The sequence below is a fragment of the Camellia sinensis genome, chromosome 5 (assembly GCF_055761805.1).
Source record: "Camellia sinensis isolate YWXY chromosome 5, ASM5576180v1, whole genome shotgun sequence".
NCBI classification, from domain to species: domain Eukaryota; kingdom Viridiplantae; phylum Streptophyta; class Magnoliopsida; order Ericales; family Theaceae; genus Camellia; species Camellia sinensis.
Window position 1 is genome coordinate 203467029 of NC_138965.1, and position 24808 is coordinate 203491836.

Genomic DNA, 24808 nt, shown 5'->3' on the forward strand with positions numbered 1-24808 from the left:
CATGTAATAGAATTGACAACATTATCAAATTTAACTTTTAAGAGACGGTGAGTGTAGGCTAACAATAAGTGAGCTCACAAAAAACAAAAGAAAAAGAAAAAAAAAGACCGGAAGGTTGCTTTGAGCACACTGGTTCTTCTTGATTGTTGATTCCAAAACTTTATGTTGAATGAAAGATAGGTTAGGTGTTCATGTGATCAAGTTTTTGTAGATGTAGAAATTTAGTTAGTTCACTTCACATAAACATGGGTGTTCCATGTGATTCACGTGTTGTGCAACGTATGGAATATAAGGGGGACCATTTTCTGTACTTACACTATTGTAGCCACTTTAAATCAAACGTATCTCTATGAGTCCGCATTTTGAGGTGGGTAGGCACCATGCTTTTAGTAGGGCGGGGCTTCCCTTTGATCCAAATTTAGATTGGAAGGTATTGTCCGAACTTATAGAACTCATCACGGTCTCATTTTGATAATTTAAACTAATTTATTTTAATAGAGTTTTATGTGTATCATTCATAAAAAAAAAAAAAATTAGGTCGATCTAGGAGTGTAAAAATGGCCCGTTAGTCCAAAGCCCGCCCACGGCCTGCCCAGGCTCGAGCCCAGATTGAACCCCCGAGCTTGGACCTAGACCGTGTGTTTTTGGGTTCGACCTAGCCTGTGAGCTCCACCCAAGTCCCAGCCCGCTAGCTTGCTCTAAGCTTGCTAGCTCCCTACCCTACCTCTTCCCCTTTAGGTTAGGTTAAGCAATTTATATTCTTCAGTAATAATAACAACAACAATGTGTTGATTAACTTCAGCCAAAAAAGAGGAATAGGGAAGAAGGAAGCACAACCCTGATTGTTTCAAGATAAAAGATTATTAATGGATTAAAATACCTTTTAAATGAAGAACAAAGATTTGACCTTCAAGGACATTTTTGTCCATTCACATTCCCCCTCAAAATAATAGGGTCACCTTAAATCACGGGATAATTTTATTTGTCCACCACAAAAAATTCAATATACTTTTATTCATGTTGATGGAATATAAATTTTTGAAACAAAAAATAGTTGTACGGACACAAACAATTGAACAAAATGCATATGTGAGCAACTCAATTTTATGAAGAATTTTATGTCTAAACAATACAAATATATTGAAATTTTATGCGATGTATAAATAGAATTTTTCTAAAACAAGAGTTCAATGTGTTATGTATATTGATTTGGAAAATGTTTGGTAGTTTAAAATTTTGTGACTCAAATAATTTAAATCTGTCAAAATGACATTGTTTTACATTCAAAACAACATCGTTTTAAGTAATTTAAACTATTTGAACCATTTAAGTTATAAAATTTTGAGTTACTTATTATTAGGGGTGTTTGGGAAGAGATGGTTTAGGCTAATGTAGCCTCAAAAATAAAAATAGCCTAAAAAGCCTCTAATCAAAAGGTTTTCAAAAAAAAAAAAAAAAAAAGAAAAGAAAAATGTGGCCGGCTGTGGCTGTCACTGTGACAGTGGGTGGCTGTCACAGTGACAGGTAGTAGAATTACACTTTTACCCCTATTGGTTTATTTTGAAAACTGTGAGAATAGGGATAAAATTGTCATTTTAATTACAAACATCATTTCAACACATTTTTCAATACACTAACTCAAATAAAAATCTATCTCATCTTCTCAAACATAAAAATTAAAATAACTAAAAAGCTAAAAAATCTCTAAAATAACTACTTTCCAAACGATGCCATTGCTGATATTGATTTTTGTGTCCTCGCCCAAAAAGACTTTTGAGTTGATAGTTAGAGCATCCAGGCTGGCTGGAGAAACAAAAAGCCAGCAACCAAATCAGTACAAAAAAAAATGCTGCAAAAAGGACAAGTAGTGAACAAATGGGACAAGTTGGTTGGGGGTAATTACAATGATTTAAATAAGTATATATTTTAATTTTTTATAAAAAAATATATAAAAAAATAAAAGATGATATGATTAAAATAAGTACACTTATATTGTTTATGTCACACACCTTGATGGCTTTAGAGTACTGTCATGTATATTTTAATTTGAATATGATTCATTTATATAATTTGATATATGTTTCAATTTTTTTTAAATATTTAATGAATTAAACAGTTAGGCTGTGTTTGGTTTGATTATCAAACCATGATTGCACATTAATAATCAACTCTTTGTTTGATTACAGTTTTGAAACTATAATTCCAAATCAATTTCAAAACACATTTTGAAAACATGTTTGGTAAACATTTTCAAAATAGGTTTGAACACATTTAAAATTTAATTCAATTTTTTTTTCAAAACTCATAACTAAACAAATTTTCTATTTTCAAATCATAATTCAAAAATTCAAAAATTTAAAATATATCTTCATACTCAAATCATAATTCTAAATACATACCAAACGCTACCTTAAATTTCTTTAGATCAATCAAACTAGATCTTTTTTTTTTTTATATTTTTAATAACATATTTAGGAAAACTCTATATAATGGTAAATCATAATTTAAAAAACAAATAATAATAAAACGTATAAAAATTATTGAAAAATGAAATAAGTACAGCAAAATTTTCAATGGTGACCCAACCATGGCAAGCCCAAGGTTTAAATATATATATATATATATATATATATTTTTTTTTGCTGTGGGTTTAAAAGGCATTAAACCCCAAACATTTTGATATGTGATAAAGCTTTTTATATCTTCCTATAACCACGATATATAATTGAAATTTTACACATTAAAGTGTTGTCCACAATAGTGTGTTCGGCCAATTTAGAAGTGTAGTTGTGTAAGAGTGAACCAAATTAATGGCATACATGAACTATGTGGATATTTTGATCTGTTCAAATCGATTAAATTGAATTGATCCATTACATTTTGGATAGATACGTAATGATGAGCGAACAGTTGCATATTAATTTTTTTCAATTCCACTAGTTTTGGACGGATGACGGATTTGAGGTTTCTTTGGCTGCAATCAAAAAGCCAAATCGCGAGCACCCTTAGTAATTTGTAAAATTTTATATTTTTAATTTCTTTAGATATTCTGTTTGTGTTCTCAATTGAAAAAGAGTTTAGATATTCAGTTGTGTTTTCAATTTGAAAATCCTTTTATAAAATGACAAGTGTTGATATTTTATATTTTTATGTGAAAAATATAAGGCTTAATTTTGTCATTTTTAAAAAATCAAATTAAATAGTTTTTGAATAAAAAAAAATAATGAAATAGTTTTGATAATGTATGATTTTCTTATATGTATTTATTATTGGTATTTGACAATTTACTTAATAATCTTTTGATTATGTTGAGTTTGATTTATTATTCAAAAAAAAAAATGTTGACAAATTGTTGTGTTATATTCAAAATTTGTAAAAGTTTAAACCGTCAAACTGATTCGCATTCATCTGTCAATCCGCTCAATTTGCATCCCCCAATCTGACAGACAGATGGGGATTGATTTTTTTTAATCCACCAATTTGACAAACAGATGACGAATTGAAAGTTCTTTGACCGCAACCAAACCGCTATCACCCCGCTGTCCAATGCCATGCATCGAAATGAAGTTTGATAGCATCCACACAGTGATCATTCCTTATATATATATATATATATATATATGAGACTTTAATGAACACGATGTAAGATCTATCATTAAGTGGTGTTTTGAGAAATTAGTAAAAAATTGATTTTTGACTTTTTTTAGTTAAAAACATTGACTTTTTAGATTATGATTTGGATAAAAAATCTCACCAAGGATTCTCTAGAGTGAAATTTTCCTAAAGTTTCCTAGAGTACTACATTGTGTGGTTGAGATTTACTGGCAAGTCACATCAGAAAAATTGATGTGACTTGCCAGTAAATCTCAACCACACAATGTAACACTCTAGAAAACTTTAGAGAAAAATCACTCTAGAGGATCCTTACTCAAAAAATCTAACTTTTTTAACTAAAAAAAAGTTAAAAGCTAGCTTGCCAAAGCAAGCCTAAGTCCTTTGAATAGTTCACTGAATTTTTCCCTGTCAATAAATAAATTCTTTCTTTACCAATTCTTCCTTGGCTCCTCACATCGCAATCTCATGAAGGGTAGGCATGACTTTATGTTAAATTATGTTTTTGAAGGAATTTATTTTATTTTATTTATTTATTTTTTATGAATTATTTTTCTTGAGATCAAAATGGATAGGTGTTTTTTTTTTTAATCGGCAAAGAAAAATTTTATTAAAAATATGAAATTAAAGATATAAGAAGGTGAAGTGCCCTGAGAGAGCTTCGAAGAGTGAACGTCTCTTCTAATACTGCAACTTGCACCTACACAACCAATCTCTCGGTCTCACATTTTTTAAATTTGGAAGCTAGAAAACGACAAAAAAAAAAAAAAAAAACCAAAGAAGATCTTGGCTATCCACTGAGTTTCTAAAATAGATAGGTGTTGGCAATAGAAAATGCATGTTAGTAATTAACTGGGACTAACTCAGTTAAGAGTATTCTTGCACTTAGGTAAGGTGTTCAAATCTCTTATCACACGTGTAGTGTGAAAATAAGAATAACAAAATAATCAGCATCGAGTGACTTTTTTGAAATTTGTTGATTCTTTAGCAGAGTGCGAGAGACAAGGGTATAGATAACTTTGTTGATTCCAAATCATACCAAAGATATTAGAAGGAACTTCTATGATATTTTTATTGATAAGTCCAATTTAGAAGTGTTTTAATCCAAGAAGTCCATGAAGGAATTTTTTAACCCATTTAGTCCCATGTATGTATAGTTTTATTCCATAAAGTCCATTTTCTTGATTTACACTATTTTCTTGGACACTTATGCCCTTATATTTAATTTTGATACCCTTATAAATATTTTTTCAACGATTAGCAATTTAATGATGTGAACATTCATATTTTAAAATTCACATTTGTAGGAATGTAAATTGGCCCGTGGGCGGCCCGAAACGCGCCCGCGAGCCAGGGTAGGCCCGGCCCGTTGACAATGTGAATATTCACATTGACATGTTAAAATTCACATTAATAGGAGTGTAAAATTGGCCCCCGTCCCGTGGCGGCGCGAAACCCGCCCGCGGCCCATGGGCGGCCCGGGCGCGGGCCCGATCCGGCCCGTTGACAATGTGAATATTCACATTAACATGTTAACATTCACATTGATAAGAGTATAAAATTGGGCCGCGGCCCATGGGCGGCCAAAAGCCCGCCGGCAGCCCGGGGCGGGCCCGACCCGGCCCGTTGACAATGTGAATATTCACATTGACATGTTAACATTCACATTGATAGGAGTATAAAATTAGTCCGTGCCTCGTAGCTGCCCGAAACCCGCCCACGGCCCGTGGGCGGGCCCGGCCCGGCCTGTTGACAATGTGAATGTTCACATTGACATGTTAACATTCACATTGATAAAAGTATAAAACTAGACAGCAGCCCAGGGCGGGCTCGACTCGGCCCGGCCCGGCCTGGCCCGTTGACAATGTGAATATTCACATTGACATGTTAACATTCACATTAATAGGAGTGTAAAATTGGCCCCCGTCTCGTGGCGGCGCAAAACCCACCCGCGGCTCATGGGCGTCCTGGGGCGGGCCTGGTCCAGCCCGTTGACAATCTGAATATTCACATTGACATGTTAACATTCACATTGATAAGAGTATAAAATTGGCCCGCGGCCCATGGACGGCCAAAAGTTCGCCCGCTGCCCAGGGCGGGCCCGGCCCGGCCCGTTGACAATGTGAATATTCACATTGACATGTTAACATTCACATTGATAAGAGTGTAAAATTGACCCACAGCCCGTGGGCGGCCCGAAACCTGACCGCAGCCCGAGGCGGGCTTGGCCCGACTTGTGACAATGTAAATATTCACATTGACATGTTAACATGCACATTGATAGGAGTGTAAAATTAGCCCGCGCCCCGTGGCTACCCGAAACCCGTCCACGGCCCATGGGCAGCCCGGGGCAGGCTCGGCCCAGCCTGTTGACAATGTGAATATTCACATTGACATGTTAACATTCACATTGATAAGAGTGTACAATTGGCCCGTGACCTGTGGGCAGCTTGAAGCCCGTCCTCGGGCCAGGGCGGGCCCGGCCCGTTGGCAATGTAAATATTCACGTTGACATGTTAACATTCACATTGCTAGGAGTGTAAAATTGGCCCGCAGCCCGTGGGCGGCCCGAAGCCCGATCGCAGCCTGAGGCGAGCTTGGCCCGACCCGTGACAATGTGAATATTCACATTGACATGTTAATATTAACATTGATAGGAGTGTAAAACTTGTCCGCTGCCTGAAGCTCGCCCGCGGCCCGGGGTAGGCCCGGACCCAAACCCGGGCCACCCTGGGCCGCCCACGGACTTCGGGCCGCCCATGGGACGCGAGTCAATTTTACACTCTTATCAATGTGAATGTTAACATTGACATGTTAACATTCACATTGTCAACAGGCCGGGCCGGGCCCACCTCGGGCCGTCCACGGGCCGTGGGCGTGTTTCGGGCAGCCACGGGACACGGGCTAATGTTACACTCTTATCAATGTGAATGTTAACATGTCAATGTGAATATTCACGTTGTCAACAGGCCGGGCTCGCGTCGGCCCGGAGCCGGGCTTCGGGTTGCCCACGGGTCACAGGCTAATTTTACACTCTTATCAATATTAATGTTAATATGTCAATGTGAATATTCACATTGTCAACGAGTCGGGCCGGGCCCGCCCTGGGCAGCGGGCGGGCTTCGAGTCGCCCACGGGCCGCGGGCCAATTTTACACTCCTATCAATGTGAATGTTAATATGTCAATGTAAATATTCACATTGTCAACGGGCCGGACTGGGCTCGCCCCGGGCTGCCCATGGAACGTGAGTCAATTTTACACTCTTATCAATGTGAATATTAATATGTCAATGTGAATATTCACATTGTCAACAGGCCGGGTCGGGCCCGTCCCGGGCCGCCCACGGGCCGTGGGCTAGTTTCGGGCAGCCACGGGGCGCGGGCTAATTTTATACTCTTATCAATGTGAATGTGAATGTTAACATGTCAATATGAATATTTGCATTATCAACGGGTCGGGCCGGGCCCGTCCAGGGCAGCCCACGAGCCGCAGGCGGGTTTCGGGCCGGCCACAGGCCGCGGGCTAATTTTACACTCCTATTAATGTGAATGTTAACATGTCAATGTGAATATTCACATTGTCAACGGGCTGGGTCGGGCCCACCCCGACCTAGGTCCGGGCCCGGGCTTCGGGCTGCCCACGGGTCATGGGCCAATTTTACACTCTTGTCAATGTTAATATGTCAATGTGAATATTCATATTGTGAACGGGCCGGTCCGGGCCCGCCCCGGGCGACGGGCTAGTTTCGGGCCGCCCACGAGCCGTAGGCCAATTTTACACTCTTTTCAATGTGAATGTTAACTTGTCAATGTGAATATTCATATTATCAACGGGCTGGGTCGGGCCTATTTTTTTGGCTTGTGGGTCGGCCCGGCCCGACTCGAATTTTTCCGGACACCCACGAGGATCGACATGAGCCGGGCCCCTACACATTGACGATATAAACATTTATATTGACGGTGTGAACATTCACATTAAGGGTATTTTGGTAATTATGTCACCCATAGGACTTATTGAAATATAAAAAAATAATGTGAACTAAATGGAACATAAGTAGATGAAAAGGGTATTTTGGTCTTCTTATCTCAAATTGGACTTAATGGAATAGTCAAAAAGAATATGGGTTGGATGGAATAAAGCTCTTAGAAAATGGATTTATCAAAAAAACTCCCTATTTTTTAAATCTCCAAATTTGAAATTTCATAAGACTTAGAAATTCATATTTTTAATCAAAAAAAGTCCATCCCAAAAGAAAATGACAAACTCTGCTAATCACTACAACATATAAGGTCAAAATTTTTTTTTTCTCTCAAAATGAAAATTTTGTTATAAAAAATATTAAGAGATTAATTCTAGTTATCACGTGGGTCACCAAGAAAAAGCCATTTGAAAAAATATAAAGGGATGTTTAGCGACAAATTTTAAAATATTACTATGTAAGAATTTTTCCTAAATATGGTTTAATGTGGCTTATGCATGATTATATTAGATTCATCTTATTCAGTAACAAATATGTATATCAATTAGATGGTGACTAATCATTGATGAATGCACCTATATATACATAATCTATAGAAGACTAATGAAAATAATGTCAATGCAGTGAATGTGATAGATTCATTATAAATGAATCTTAGAGATGCATTATGTATCTATTATGAATATATAAGATAAATTAATCTATCTAATGAATTCATTAATATAGAAGATGCATTATGTATCATGAATGTATAAGATACATTAATCTATTTAATGAAGTTCATTGAATGAATGGATTTTTTGATGAGAAGAATACTAGCATAAATAGTGTAAGGTCCCAAACCATACTCTCCATCACAAAAACTCAAGTTGTCACCACAAAAAGGCTCCCATCGCCTAGAGAGAGAGAAGTGGTTTGAAGATCTTAGACAAGTAAAGAACTTAAAGATCAAGGTATTCCATTCAAGGTTTCTCTTTCTTACAAGAGGAATTCATACTATCATGGATCAAGGTATATATTCACTTATTTTATATAGTAGAAATTCATATAGTTTTTATGTATAGAATTGAATCTTTAATGATTTTTAGTTTATGTTTCGCAAAGTTTTCTATCAATTGGTATCAAAGCATGGTTCTCAATTCTGATGCATGAAATGTATAAGTATGAATTTCATTTTATGATGATGTTTTGTGTAACAAGTGCAAAACCTTGATTTACACTTGTCCAATTTTATTTTTATTTTTGGCCAATCTTTTATTCTATTGATATTAAAATAAAAATTGAAAATTATTGAACAAATGGTAATTAAGATAATGTCTTATGCACTTATAATGTTTTGTTACACACCTTATGAGTTGAAACATTGTTGATCAGCCCAACGGAGGTTCAACACTATGTATGTTTGAACAACCGAGATGATTAGTATAATAAATATAGCAATAAGTTTTTCTGCCCAACGGTGATAAACTTCTCACGTGCTTTAGTTAATAAAATAAAATAAGAGACATTGAGTTTTTCTGCCCAACGGTGATAAATTCATTACGGTCTTAATGATTATTTTATTTTATTTTATGTTGTTTATTTTTATTAGTCATCTCATTTACTTTTATGAATTGTTAAAATATATTGTTATTCGGCCCAACGAAAGGATAATTTGATTTCGTATCTAACTAATTATGTTTATAGTTAGATATATTTAACTTGTGGTGTTATTTTTATGACATGTGAAAAGTAGTTTTCTTGATTATATTATTTAATGGATATTATGTGTTTGTAGCATTGAATCCTACTGCAATTAATAGTTACTTGTCTGGTATTAAAGCTTTGAGTGAAACTAATTTTAAGAAATGGAAGGAACAAATTGGAATTATTTTGGGAATTATGGATTTAGACTATGCATTAAGAGAGCCAGCTTCTACAAAGCCTAATTATACAAGTTCTAAGGAACACATGGCTTTATATGAAGAATGGGAACGCTCTAATCGCTTAAGTCTAATGATTATGAAAGGCTCAATTACGCCTGCAATTCAAAGAGCAATCCCTATTTCTGAAAGTGCAGTGAGCTATATGAAATCTATTGAAGAACAATTCATTAGAACTTTCAAATCCCTTGCTAGTACTCTCATGATTAAAATGATGACAATGAAATATGATGGCTTGAGTGGTGTTCGTGAACATATCTTAAAGATGAATGGCATGGCCTCTCAATTAAAGGGAATGGACATGGAAATTTCTGAAGGTTTTCTTGTTCATTTCATTATGACTTCTCTTCCTGCGCAATTTGGTCCTTTTAAGATCAATTATAATATGCAGAAAGATAAGTGGAAGATGAGTGAGTTAATTGCCATGTGTGTTTAAGAAGAAGAGAGGCTTAAAGCTGAAAAGCCTGATATGGCTCACCTTACTCCTTGGGTCCAACCAAAAGGATTTTCAAGAAAGGCAAAAGTAAGAAGAAAAAGAATGCAAATGATGAAACTCATAAGGCTAATGAAGAAAATAAGATTCGATGTCATTTCTGTCGAAAGAAAGGTCACATAAGAAAAAACTGTTCAGGTTTTAAAAGTTGGTTGGACAAGAAAGGTAACGCTCAATGCTTTGTGTCTTATGAATCCTATTTGGTAGATGTTCCACCAAATTCTTGGTGGATTGACACTGGTACAAGTATTCACATAACAAATTCCATGCAGGGATACCTTACAAGTCGGAAACTAAATAAAGGAGAATGAACCATTACGGTTGGGAATGGAATAGAAGTGGACGCTGGGGCTATTGGCACCCTCCGTCTAATTTTGGACTCTGGTTTCATTTTAGATTTAGTAAACACAGTTTATGTTCCTGTTTTTACTAGAAACCTAATTTCTGTTTCATAACTTGATTCCTGTGATTATGAATTTAAGTTTGGAAATAATAGAGTCTCTTCATTCCACAATTGTCATATGATTGGTTATGGTGTTTTATATGGTAATCTTTATTCATCGAATTTAGATTCCACTTATGCATAATCCCTTTTATCCTTTAATGTAAACGACTTGGTAAATAAAAAGAGAAAGTGAGTGAATGAAAATTCATCCATGTTGTGGCATAAGCGCTTGGGCCACATATCAAGAGAAAGGATGGAACGTCTTATTAAAGACGGAATTTTAAGTTCACTTGATTTTTCTGATTTTAGTACTTGTGTGAATTGCATTAAAGGAAAATACACAAAGATAAAGAAAAATGGTGCTACTAGGACTACTGAATTATTAGACACAATTTATACTGATATATGTAGTCCCTTTACTGTTCCAACTATTTCTGGACATAAATATTTTATTACTTTTATTGATGACTTTTTTAGATATACTTATGTGTATCTTATTCGTGAAAAATCAGAAGCACTGGATATGTTCAAACTCTATTAAGTTGAAGTTGAAAATCAACTTGGCAGACGGATTTAAATTGTAAGATCTGATAGAGGTGGTCAATATTATGGTAGATTCACTGAGTCGGATCAAAATCCAAGTGTTTTTGCTTTATTTTTGGTTGAGAATGATATTGTTGCTAACTACACAATGCCTGGTATACCTGAGCAAAATGGTGTAGCTGAGCGACAAAACCGTACTCTTTTGGACATGATGAGAAGCATGATGAGTAACTCTTCTTTGCCAGATTACTTGTGGGGTGAAGCTTTAAAAATTGTTGTACATGTTCTTAATAGGGTTCCTAGTAAGGCTGTGCCTGTAACTCCTTATGAGTTGTGGGTTGGTAGGAAACCTAATGTGAATTATTTACATGTATGGGGTTGTCCTGCTGAAGCAAAAATTTTCAACCCACAAATAAAAAAATTAGACCCTAGAACTATAAGTTGTTATTTCATTGGATATCCTGAGAGATCAAAGGATTTTAGATTCTATTGTCCCACTCATAGCATAAGAATTTTTGAAACTAGAAATGCTGTTTTCTTAGATAATGAAAACATTAGTGGGAGTATGAATCTCAAAAATATTTCTTTGGAGGAAAATCGTGCTTTTACGCCTTCCATGATTATCCAAGAAATTGAAGTACCTGAACCTATTGGTACACAAGAGATTTCTCACATTGAAAAAGAAGTTGTCCCAGTTGCAGAACAACCTTTACGCAGATCATAAAGAGAAAAGAAACCAACCATATCAGATGACAATGAGGTTTACCTAAATGAGTGTGATATAGGCTTGGAGAACGATCCTGTTTCTTATGCCCAAGCCATGAAAAATGGAAATGCAACTCAATGGTTAAATGCCGTGAAAGATGAGTTAAAATCCAAAAAAGACAACAATGTTTGAGATCTTGTAGCATTGCCTAAGGGAGCCAAAATTGTTGGATGCAAATGGGTTTTTAAAATCAAGTGTGATCCTAAAGGCAATGTCGAAAGATACAAGGCTAGATTAGTTGCTGAAGGATACACTCAAAAAGAAAGAATAGACTATAAGGAAACTTATTCTCTTGTTTCTAATAAAGATTCCTTGAGAATAGTCATGGCTTTAGTAGCTCATTATGATTCAAAGTTACATCAAATGGATGTTAAAATATTTTTTTTAAATGGTGACTTGCATGAAGTGGTCTACATGGACCAACCTGAAGGTTTTCAGGATGAAAGCAAGGAAAATATGGTTTGTAGGCTTAAGAAGTCCATATATGGTCTAAAGTAGGCATCTCGACAATGGTATCTTAAATTTCATGAAGTTCTCACCAAATTTGATTTTAAGGATAATGTGGTTGATCAATGTGTTTACCTTAAAATCAGTGGGAGCAATATTTGCATTATAGTTTTGTATGTTGATGATATATTGCTTGCTAGCAATAATTTGAGAATGATACATGAGACAAAGAAATTCCTTACGAGAAATTTTGAAATGAAAGATCTTGGTGAAGCCTTTTTTGTCATTGGGATAGAAATTCACCAAGATAGGTCTCGTGGTATTTTAGGATTGTCCCAAAGAGCCTATATCGAAAAGGTTCTTAAAAGGTTCAACATGCAAAACTGTTCAAATAGTGTTGCCCCTATAGTTAAACGTAATAAAATTAGTGAATTTCAATATCCCAAAAATAATTTAGAAAGAGAACAAATGAAAGAAATTCCTTATGCCTCTGTAGTTGGGAACATTATGTATGCTCAAGTTTGTACACGTCTTGACATAGCATTTGTAGTTGGTATGCTTGGTCGATACCAAAGCAATCTCGGACTTGATCATTGGAAAACAGTTAAGAAAATGTTGCGATATTTACAAGGCACTAAGGATTACATGCTCACTTATCAAAGAACAGACAGTTTTGAAGTAGTTGGTTATTCAGATGCTGATTATGTTGGATGTAAAGACACTCGAAAATCCACTTCTGGGTACATTTTTATGCTTGTTAATGGACCCATTTCATGGAAGAGTCATAAGCAGTCTCTGACAGCCTCTTCCACTATGGAGGCAGAGTTCATAGCATGTCATGAAGCTACATGTTATGCAGTATGGCTAAAGAATTTCATATCTGGATTACAACTTGTCGATTTAATTTCGAAGCCCTTACAGATTTACTGTGATAATGATGCTGCTGTGCGGTTCTCCAATAATAACAAAACTTCAGTATCTAGTTGTTAAAGAAAGGGTTCTGAATCAGAATGTTTTCATCTCTCATATTGGTACTACACTCATGTTAGCAGATCCTTTAACTAAAGGTCTCACACCTAAGCTCTTTCAAGAACATGTTGAGCGCATGGGCTTAGTAGAAAGTTTATCATGTTTAGACTTGAAATGAATGTATTATGTTCGTGATAAATATTATGTTATAATCATCTTATGTTAGTAATGATTATGTTTGTTGTTTTCATTCTTCATACTTGTGCACAATTTAGAAGAAGATATAAACAACGGGACCGTTATATATGAATTAGCATTAATCACTTAGCATTAATCATCATTATGTTGCTAATGTCATCTCTGTGATTTAAGATTCACTTATTCATGTTGATGAAAAATATTAACACTATAACCATTGTACAGTCTTGATCAATGTGTAAATCACTGACTACAATGATTTGGTGCTAATAATTTCATTGAACATAATTTAATGGTGGTGGTGCAATATTTTAGTGGGAGAACGTTGGCCATATTATGATAATCTAGTGACGTAATATAATTATGCAAGCCAAGTGGGAGATTGTAAGAATTTTTCCTAAATATGGCTTAATGTGGCTTATACTAGATTCATCTCATTAAGTAACATATATGTACATCAATTAGATGGTGACTAATCATTGATGAATGCACCTATATATACATAATGTATAGAAGACTAATGGAGATAATGTCAATGCATTGAATGTGATAGATTCATTATGAATGAATCTTAGAGATGCATTATGTATCTATTATGAATATATAAGATACATTAATCTATCTAATGAATTCATTAATATAGAAGATGCATTATGTATCATGAATGTATAAGATACATTAATCTATTTAATGAACTTCATTGAATGGATGTATTTTTTAGTATAAGGTCCCAAACCATACTCTCCATCACAAAAACTCAAGTTGTCACCATAAGAAGGCTCCTATCCCCTAGAGAGAGAGAAATGGTTTAAAGATCTTAGACAAGTAAAGAACTGAAAGATCAAGGTCTTCCATTCAAGGTTTCTCTTTCTTACAAGAGGATTTCATACTATCCTGGATCAATGTATGAATTCACTTATTTTGTATAGTATAAATTCATATAATTTTTATGTATAGAATTGAATCTTTAATGATTTTTAGTTTATGTTCCGCAAAGTTTTCTATCATACTATACTTTAAAGGGCAAATAAATTTTATACCAAAAAGGTTTACTTTTTTAGAGTAAAATTTTGGTCTAAAATATTTAATTTCGTTGTTTAAAATACAACAATATTCTTAGTAACTAAAATATTGTGATCCTAAAAAGTAATCTTTTTTTTCTTTAAGCATTTTTAAAATCTTAATTTATTATAGTGAATTACAATGCATGATGATAATCTCAGAATATTATTATTTACGATTTGATAGGGTATTAAATTCATATGATACCATTTTCTTCAATGACTTTATCAGTGATGATCATGACTGGTCATGAGTTTTTGAGTAACTTCTCATTTCGTTTTATGAAGTATCAAGTTCGTGATCAAAGTTTAGAGTTGACTATCAAGACGAGTCAGAGTCAATTGAGTAAGAATTTTTGACAGGTAAAAAAGTGCCCTCATATCACTTGATGGGGGTGCCCAATCTTTCAGAAGCTATTTACTCAAAAAAGAATGCCAGAAAATAATTCAAAATTATAAATTTAAGGTGTATATTTAAATTAATTACTTGTTGCGAATCCTTATCATTAATGAATCCTGACTTTAAATTGTAAATTGTGGGCAGTTTTTAGTTTTATTTGCTATATATGGAATAAGGAAAATGATTTACAAAAGCTCACTCTTGAAATTGCAAACAAAAGGAAAATATTATAAGTGCTGCTATTAGTATTTTATCAATTATTTTAGATTTTCAATTTTTTTGAACTTTCATTTATAAATTTTAAAATCCTTAAAATTTCTTTTTTCTCCCAAATAATATCAAAATTATCCATGTAAAAATATTATACCCATTCAATTGAATGCACAACTAAAAAAAGTCTCTCTCCCAAAAACCCTAACAATACCCATGAAGGTGATTATTACTCCATCTCTATATATTTGTTCATAACCTGAAAAAATAAATGTAAGATTTTTTGTTGTTGATTCAAAATTCCCCTTTTGTGGGTTTTGCGATCTCCACGAGTTTCGATTTGTGATCTCTTAGGTGAGTTTTTTTGAATTCTCTTGACAGTTTCAATTCTTATTCCTTATCTTACTTGGATTTTGCGATTTTAAAGTTTGAAAAAAGCTTATTAATAATATTCGGTTATCTGTTCGTAAACAAATATGAAATGTTCGATTACTTATTCCTGAACAAATAAACAATATTCAGGCTTGTGTTTTCAAAATTCAGTCATATGTTCGGGAGTTCAGTCCTGAAATGATGAATAGTTTTTATTATTTTTGTTATTTTTTCAAGAAGTTTACCGTTATAAAGCCAACTCTTTTAAGTTAAGAACACCATCAAAGTTATGAACTTCCTCTGAGTTGTTGTTGTTATACTTCTCTCATCTCATGGAGTTGTGCTTGTCGAAAAAACTTCCACTCATTGTGATTGCTGGAGAAGTGTAGGTAATTAAATAGTTGCCACTGTTATCGCTAAAATATTACCGCCAAAGGGTTTTCGAGATTTTGAGAGTGAGTATGTTTTAAAGGTGGAATTTAGGAAAGATAGATAGGTGGTGAAGGAGGTGAGTGTTTTTACAAACCCTAACTTATAATGTAGTGGGTGTGTAGACTTAATTGTGAGATGGGGTCTCTCAAAATTATTAATATCCTTTTTAGTAATTTTATTTGAGGTTATTATTGTAATAAAAAAAAGCTAAAAAATGTGGGGTCAAAAATAATTAATGAGATGCTAATAGGAGCACTCAAAATTATATGTAGAAAGAAAAGTTTATTTTAAAGTGTTTTAAAAAGATAGTAAAAAGTTACTTTTTGATTTTTAACTAAGCTTTTTGGCTTTTTCATAAAATCATTTGAAAAGTTGGTAAAAAATTACTTTTTGATTTTTTTACTTAATATTTGTTTATGTTGTCATGTCATCATACCTTAATGTTAATTAATCAAAATACCCCTATCCAATCAAAATACCCCTTATTTTCCACATATGGAGGTAAGTTTCGTAGTTTCTCTTTTGACTTATAACCACACATCCCAAATCAATTTATGGGCAAAAAAGCTGCTTATAACCACAATCACAAACGTCCAAACACAGCTTCTAACCACTCTCCCAAAGCAAGCCTTTATCCCATTAATTTGAGTAGAGATTTGAAATAGTAAAAAAAAAAATGAGAGTAAAATATAAATTAATTTTTTTCATTTTTTTTGGTTTTAAAATTTCCCTCAAATTCATAATTCAAACAAATTTCTCCTCTCCATTCCTAAGCCATCTCGAACAAAGCGGAAGACATAAAAGTTTTTTGGTTTTTGTAATTATTATTTTTAAAATTGACAAAATAGTTGTCAAAACAATAGAAAAAATTGACACTGTTCACATAGACTTGTAAGTCCAACCCTATGTTCCATTTAAACATGTGTCCCTCTATAGTTTGGAGACTTACAGGTGCGGTAGCTAAATACTTGTTTTCAGAATCAAACCAATACAAGCCAAGGCTTTTATTTGAAAACTACGGCCTCGTTTGGGACTAATCGGTTTAGTTAAAGAGTTATTAAACTAGTCGGTTTAGTTAAAAAGTTATTAAAAAAGTTAAAAGGTCAATAATTCATATCAAAAAGTCAAAAATTTTATTTTTTCTCTATTTTTTACACATCTTTTTTTGTAAAAAGTCAAAAAGTCATCCCAAACATATTAGTTTTTTTTAACTCATATTTTAGTCAAATAATCAAAAAATTACTAAATTAGCCTGTTCCCAAACGAGGCCTACATTAAGAGTTTCAACTTACAAACACACAAACCCCTACAAAGTTTCGTATAAAAAAATTCCTATAAATTGAACATCATTGCATTAAACTTTGATTCTATACAACTTCATAGTTCACCAAATTTCTTCTCTCTTTCTCCTCTCCATTCCTATGGATGCAGCAACTACAAGAATCAACAATGTTCTTTCTCTCTACTCCAGCAGAAAATCTTTCTCTAGCAGTTTTTTGATCCAACAAAGATTCCCAAAACCAAACACCAGAATTGGCATTCTCTTCCCCATCAAATGCTCCACAAAACCAGGCATCGACAGCGATAATGCCACAAGCAAGAATAATTCTTCTATTGAGCTGAATTCAAAACCAACAGCTCAAAGACAAGCAAGTACTACTCTTCCAAATGAAGCACTTTCTTCTAAAATTTCAGAAGGTTTGGTTCTTGATTTGGGTCCCAAAAACTCGTGGGACAATGCAGAGATTGGATCACCGGTGGTGAAAAGATTCATTGGCGATGACGAAGAGAGGTGGTACATGTGGTACCATGGAAGATCTGATGATGAAATGATCAGTACTTCTTCATCATCAGATTATATTGGATTAGCAGTGTCAAGCAACGGAATTCATTGGTCAAGAGGAGAAGGACCGGTTCGCTCAAGCGGTGATGTGGGTTTGGTAATGGGTTCTAGACAGGATTGGTGGGCTTTTGACAAAGACAGTGTTAGGCCATCTGAGTTGGTGATAATGTCTAGCCCTATGTACAGTGCTGTTTACTGGCTTTACTACACTGGATTTAGCTCTGATGAAGTGGAGGTAGATCTCTCAGAATCTTCAAGAACCAAGCTAAAAAACCCAGTAAGGTTTTACAAACAAGAAAATCAAGAAAGTGGCAAGATTTTCAAGTCTCTACCAGGCTTAGCTTGCAGTCAAGATGGGAGGCACTGGGCTGGAATTGAAGGAGAGCATCATAGTGGAGCCTTGTTTGATGTGGGTTCTGAAAAAGATTGGGATTCATTGTTCATTGCATCACCAAAAGTGGTCATGCATGACAATGGAGATTTGAGGATGTACTATCACTCCTTTGTCATTGAAAATAGGTGCTATGCAATTGGAGTTGCTAGGTCAAGAGATGGGATTAGGTGGGTGAAGCTAGGGAAGGTTCTAGAAGGAGGACAAAGTGGTGGTTTTGATGAACTTGGGGCCATGAATGCACATGTTGTGAGAAACCCTAGAGATGGGACTTACTTGATGGCATATGAAGGTGTTGATGCAAATGGAGGAAGGAGCATTGGTTTGGCAGCATCGGAAGACGGGTTGAAGAATTGGGTGAGGATTCAAGATGAGGCTGTTTTGAGGCCATCAGAGGAAGATTATGGGTGGGATAGTAAGGGAGTGGGATCGCCATGTTTGGTTCAGATGGACGGTAATGCAAGTGAATGGAGGTTGTACTACAGAGGCATTGGTCAAGGTGGGAAAACTGGAATTGGAATGGCAGCTTCAGAAGGAAGTGAAATTAAGGTTTTCAAAAGATGGGAAGGGTTTCATTGATTGTTAGATGGATATATGCAAGTCATAGTGTGTGTTTGTCAATAGTTTTTAATACTCAAATTTGATCTAAAATAATTTTGTGTCAATGTCAGGCTAGTTTGATATCTACATAACTCTAATTAGTCTATGAATCGGATTATTTAAGCTAAATATCAGTTTGAACACTACACGGAAATATGGGATTAGGTGGCGTTTTTTTAATGGCGTTTTTTAAAACGCCATTGTTTCTAATATTTAACGACGTTTTATAAACGTCTTATTTTTCTGTAATTAAAATGGCGCCGTTTCAAGAATCAAAGATGTTTTTAAACGCCTTGGAATGGTTTTTGCCCAGCACCCTCCTTCTCTCCTATTTCACCTTTATTTTGAATCTGATAAGCAAGTATAAGCAAAAATCTCACTCTTGCGCTCTCACTCTCCCTTTAGCGCTCTCTCTCTCTCTCGCCCTCTCTGCGCTATCTAAGATCTTTCAAAATCGAAATCAGAGCCATTTCGAAGTTCTCTCTCAAAATCGATTCAGATCGATGATTCATCAGAGCCATTTCGAAGTTCTCTCTCAAAATCGATTTAGATCGGTGAATCGATTCAAATCGGTGAGCTACTCTCTCTCCCCTCTCTCTCTCTCTCTCTCTCTCTCTCTGTGCTGTCTAAACCCTAGTTATCTCTGTCAGTTCAGCTCTGTGATTCAGAAATTCAGCTCGGTCTCAGCGAAACAGATCGGTGATTCATCAAAGCCATTTCAAAGTTCTCTCTCGAAATCGAAATCAAAATCGAATTTCATCTCAGCGATTCAGATCAGTGAGCTCCATTGTTTCTGTCTCTCTCTCTCTCTCAAGCTGAACTCATATTGTGCTTGATTTGTGTATGTCATAACTTTGATTTATAGCTTGCTCTGCACCCTTTGATTTCAATTTTACTCACAATTCACTTGAATTTGTTGTTGCTTTGATTTTACAAGCTGATTTGTTGTACATTTTGCATGTATAAACTATAGAGTTGTTCATCATCATCATCATCATCATCATCCCTTTATTTCATCGATCCCAAATCATGTTACAGAAGCCAAGTATGTGTTTGGCTCTCAGGTTGATTCTCCCTGGATTTTGTGGTGAATTTAATAATTACAGTAATGCCATCTTGAGAAAGTTTGCTGTTAGATGGCATGGCATAGGTGATATGTTCCACAGAACCATGTTGAATGACCGGTCCACATGTAGGATTGCCGTCATTTTTTGTTCATTTTACATGAATTGTTGGCAAATAGTTGATTAGATTAGCACAGGTAACTAGGTGGTCAATTAAAAATGATCAATAGGTGAGTGTCCAATGTCCGTTTTTGGGTTTATTGGTTAGAGCATCTCCAAAAAAGAAGGCAAAGGGGCTACATAAGGTATTTTTACTAGTGAAGTTGATTTCTCTTCCTCTAATACGTTCTACATCACAGGAGGTATTTTGTCCATTTTCATTTTTGCTCTTGACATCTAGCTAGCCTCCATTCCTAGGCAAAAAGTTTTTTTTGCCGAGGTTTCCATCTCTGCTTGTTCCCTCAATTTTTATTACATCTCTGTTTGTTTTAACTCATTGTTATTTTTAAAAATATGATTGTGTAAAAATATTATTTTAAAAAATAATTTAATTATATATTAAAAAATATTTGTAAATGTCATGTCAACACTAGGTGTACAAACAACATATCAAAAAAAGATTATATTTTTTTTTATTTATATTGTAGTATTCTTTTAAAACTCAGTTTGATTTTTTTTTCTTTCCGTTTTTGAACAAAAATGAAGTTAGTGTTAAGTGACTTTGATTGATTAGCTAAAATAGAGAGTATGGTTGAAGTGTATATTAGCTAAACTTGTTAGACAAAATAAAGATTGTATTTTTCTATGCATTCTTAGAAGATATTTTGCCTAACAGTGTTGGAGTTGCTCTTAGAGATGGGGTGATTAATACCCAGACCACACTAGCTAAAGCTGATTTGTGCTTTTTTCATTTATCTGATGACATTAATCTGTACACATGTTATCTATATGTGTAATTATCTATTCAAATTTTCTATTAATTGTATATTACTTATCTATTTAATATCACCTATATGTTTACTTCACTGTTGCTAATGCCTTTTTCAATTTTGATAGTTTTTCAAAACATATCCTTATCATAAAAAAGAAAAAAGAAAAATTAATCTTGGATAACACATGACCATATAAGAATAGACATTTTACTAATTAACCCTTTAATTAATTTCTAATTTTATAATGTCATGATAGATTAATTCGGCAATTGATAGAGGCCCTAGGATATCCATTGATTCAATGAAGGGATAAGATGTGTAAAAAAATAATTTGATGTTTATGCTACATGATTAAACCATTCCTTCCAAAAATATATATAATTATGTATAAAATATAGTTTGAGAGAGTGTAGGACACAATTAACTTCATTTGGAGGGTTATTTGATCCAAAATAAATAAATAAATAATTAAATAATCATCTAGCTAGCATGTGAAAGAATTGTCTTGCATGTAACTTTATCTTGATTTGTAGTATTATATGGTGAAGTCTGGTTAGTTGACATGACATTTACAAATAATGAGTTAATTTGCTTAGTTGTTTATTTTATTTACTTAACTTGTTCGCATATTTAATTGCTTAATTATTTAATTTTCTTATTTATCTTAAGATTTTGGTTGTCTTTCATTTATAGGAGACAAAAAAGAACAATGGGGTTCCTGCTAGTCGGTCACAGGTGTGGATGGCCGCATACATGAAAGATGGGACGTCAAATAGTGATTCAGTTAATGAGGTTATGGTATGTGATACTACTTTATCTTTGAACTTTTAATATGATTTATATTTATATTGGAGGCTAATTATTGAATTCAAACTTGCAGACTCAAATGAATGAGTTAACAGAGCACATGGAGGGATCTTCTACTGACCCTGTAGCATTACAGGAGCAAATCTTCACACAAGTTATGGGCCCAGAGCGACCTGGCCGTGTTCGGACGTTTGGATTGAGACCGTCACCCACTGATGTTTTTGGAGGTGGATATAGGTGGTCACAAGAGCAGAATCGTTTCTTCCAAATTCAAGTTCAGGAACAAGTTCAAGAGCAACTTCAACGGTATCAAATGCAGTTCGAGTCGAAGATGAATGAAGTAGTGGAGAAACAAATTTAGGCTTTTTCAGTTACGAATTCAGTTTTTGGAATCTCAATTGCAAGCTGCAGGCGTGCCCGTTGATCCAGTTGTTGCACCATCAAACCCATTAGGTATTTTAATTATTTTTACTAGTTATTACTTTAAATTGCCTAGAGCTAATATAAAACTTAAGCTTCTTATTGAATGATAGGTTGTGGATTCACTTAGTAGTCATCCCACTATTTGGCCAATGTCACATCAACAACAATCTCATGCATTTTCATTCCAAGAGGTGAGCAATCATTTAATCAAAACTTTTTTGACAATTACCATATCTTATTAATTACAATACTTGTTCTTATTAAATATAGGTTCGCTTTTCAAAGAAAGAGAAGAAGAAGAAGAATAAGAAGAAGAAGAAGAAGAACTAACAAGGTAAAAGTACTAACATCACTAGTTTTTAATTTCTCACTTTTCTAAATCTATTAAGACATTTGCTTAATGTTTAATAGTGAGTCAATTCAACAAATAAAAGAATAGATAACATGTAGAAAAGAGAGATGTGAAGTACTGGTTTTGTCATTGATGGAGTACTCCTTAGAAGTGATTAACATGTAGAGAAATAAACAATATCAAATCAAATATATATATATTTCTGAGTGCAGATTGCACAAGCTCTGTGATCACTTTGATGCTTTAATATGCAGATTGCAAAGCGGTCCAGAGCCTCCCCATTAGGACTAACTATTATACTGGTCCATGGAAGAATTCTTGCTGCTCACCAATCAAATGGCATAAAGTAGGTGAGTTGGTGAGGTATGTGCAATCTTAAGTGTGTGCACAAGCTGCCATAGGAAATCTTAGTTGGTGTAGATTCTTAGTTAATTTTATAGTAAAATGTGATGGATATGAGACATTAATGTAAGATTCTGCCACTAATGAAAGATTTTTAGCAGTACTTGGAAGCTTATTCCTTACCCCCTAATAACTAACTGGGTCTGCATTATGTATATATCTCCCATCAGTTGCATGCATGTGCATGATATGTATTCAAAGCTACTAAGCATGCCAAAGCTCTATGTGTGCCACGTGTTACTTTGTGGGAGAGAGAATCACAGGGGTAGTCATCATGTGCACATTATGCATCCCATGATTATATTTCCACGTGTTCTTATGTATGTATATCTCTTTATATATTATATGGAAAAGAAAAGTCTAGGACTCAGATTTTGGGTCTCAAGAATGATAGTCTAGCTTGGATATTGAAAGTGTGAGTTGTGGGACCTATGTGTAGAATGAATCTGAATTACATATTAATATTTTTGAATAATTTCCTAATAAAATTTATGAGTTTATAGTGTTACTGTATGTATGTGAATGTAGGAGTGATAGAAGAATATGAGAACACATGATTTGATATCATAATAGATCAGAATAACTATACTCATTTGTCTTCAAGAGTTAGTAGTCTCATTTGTTTTATTTATTGCTTTTCCTATGGTTTTTTTATTTATTTAATTTTTTGAGTTTGGATCTAATGTTGGAAGTTGTTCCAGGTGTTGTTTTGAGCTCTTTTTGGGTTTATCCTCTAATGTAGAGGTTGCTTTCATGAATCTCCATGTTGAGTGGAGCTATGGGTTATGTGAAGACTTCTGTTCGTCTTGATGGTATGTTCTTAAAATACTTGAACTCGTCATTGGGGGCCTTCCATTTGTCTGTACGTATAACAACTTAACAAGCAAAATCATTTGGTTGGAATCACTAAATATTATCTTTTAGCGAGGGTTTTCCTCATCTTTTCTTTTGTAAAGTTGCATATTGTATGATTCTACCTGTGGTTTAAGTTCATGAAAGCACTACTATTCTGATCAAGAAAATTATGTGAACTTTAAACTAGTTCTTGTAATTCTTCATCCCTTTCTTAGGAGTATATTGTTAAATTGTCAAATTTTGTACTCTGTTTTGGTAGTTGAAATTATCAAGGCACATATTCATTTTATGGAGTATGCATGCCTTTAGAGGCACTAAGCTTTTGGACAAAACAGCATCTGATTGTTCTCAACCTCTGGCAGCTTTCATAGGAAATGTTATATGTTGCCCTCAGCTCAGTAGTTTACTCCATATATTCCAGGGATACTATAGCACCAGTTCTGATAAATTGGTTTTATAAAATGTGACTGCTAATTAATGTGTGAATTATTCCCAAGCAGCTTAAAAAGCTTATAGTTTATGTTCATAAGAAGAAATATGTGAAGACAAAGAGCGTGAGAAACCAAGACAAGATTAATGGAAGCTTTAAGATTGGCTTCACTTGCCCTTTAATAACTGTTGTGCCAAATTGCAATCTATATCAAGTTCATTTGTATTAGGTGTAAATTCTTCAATTTGTGTTTATTTTGATGAATCTGATTGCAGTTTATGTTCTAATGCAAGCATGTAGACTAGTGATGACTACAACTTCTATGCTAAAACATGATTTTTGGATATATGTTAGTTTGTGGTTAATGTTAAAACATGATTTTTGGATTTTGGATATGTTATTTTGTGGGTAATGATGATTGGATATTAATTGAATGAGAAACTGAATTAATGCTTCATTTGTTATTTGAATGGGAGTTATTATTTTATATCTTAGTTTTATTACATGTATTTGAATGGGAGTTGGATATTAATTGAATGCGAAATTGAATTAATGTTTCATTTGTTATTTCAATGGGAGTTATTATTTTGTATGTTAGTTATTTTATATTTATTACAAATGGGAGTTGGATATTAATTGAATAAGAAACTGAATTAATGCTTAATTTGTTATTTGAATGAGAGTTAATACTCTATATGTCAATATTATTACAGGTATTTTTTTAATTCAATCAAATAAAATTAGCACAATTTCAAAAAAAAAAGGGGGGGGATATGACGGCGTTTCTACAAACGCCTCCTAAACCCTAAATACTAACGGTCATATTTTTTAAAACAGATAAGACGACATTTCGAAAACG

General features: G+C 34.2%; 1 protein-coding gene across 6 annotated transcripts; it reads left to right on the forward strand.

The window, feature by feature from the left end:
* The first annotated feature begins 17151 nt into the window (after window positions 1-17151).
* Window positions 17152-24808, forward strand: LOC114292703 (uncharacterized). Of its 6 annotated transcripts, XM_082871249.1 has the most exons (8): window positions 17152-18633; window positions 21374-21478; window positions 21561-21940; window positions 22021-22101; window positions 22181-22244; window positions 22517-22612; window positions 23366-23476; window positions 24787-24808. In XM_082871249.1, the coding sequence occupies exons 1-3, from the start codon at window positions 17272-17274 to the stop codon at window positions 21846-21848; spliced, it is 1755 nt and encodes a 584-aa protein (XP_082727375.1). In that variant the 5' UTR covers window positions 17152-17271; the 3' UTR covers window positions 21849-21940; window positions 22021-22101; window positions 22181-22244; window positions 22517-22612; window positions 23366-23476; window positions 24787-24808. The 6 variants fall into 6 exon arrangements, with proteins under 6 accessions (XP_082727375.1, XP_082727372.1, XP_082727377.1 ...); XM_082871246.1 differs by lacking the exon at window positions 24787-24808 and having other exon boundaries at window positions 23366-23974; XM_082871251.1 differs by lacking the exon at window positions 24787-24808 and having other exon boundaries at window positions 22041-22101; window positions 23366-23974.

What these genes read in the sequence shown, in the direction of transcription:
- LOC114292703 (XM_082871249.1), top strand. Translation starts at nt 17,272, where the DNA reads ATGGATGCAGCAACTACAAGAATCAACAATGTTCTTTCTCTCTACTCC. An exon ending in CAGAAGGAAGTGAAATTAAG is followed by an intron (nt 18,634 to 21,373) that starts GTTTTCAAAAGA and finishes TTTCATTTATAG; the next exon opens with GAGACAAAAAAGAACAATGG. An exon ending in ATTCAGTTAATGAGGTTATG is followed by an intron (nt 21,479 to 21,560) that starts GTATGTGATACT and finishes TCAAACTTGCAG; the next exon opens with ACTCAAATGAATGAGTTAAC.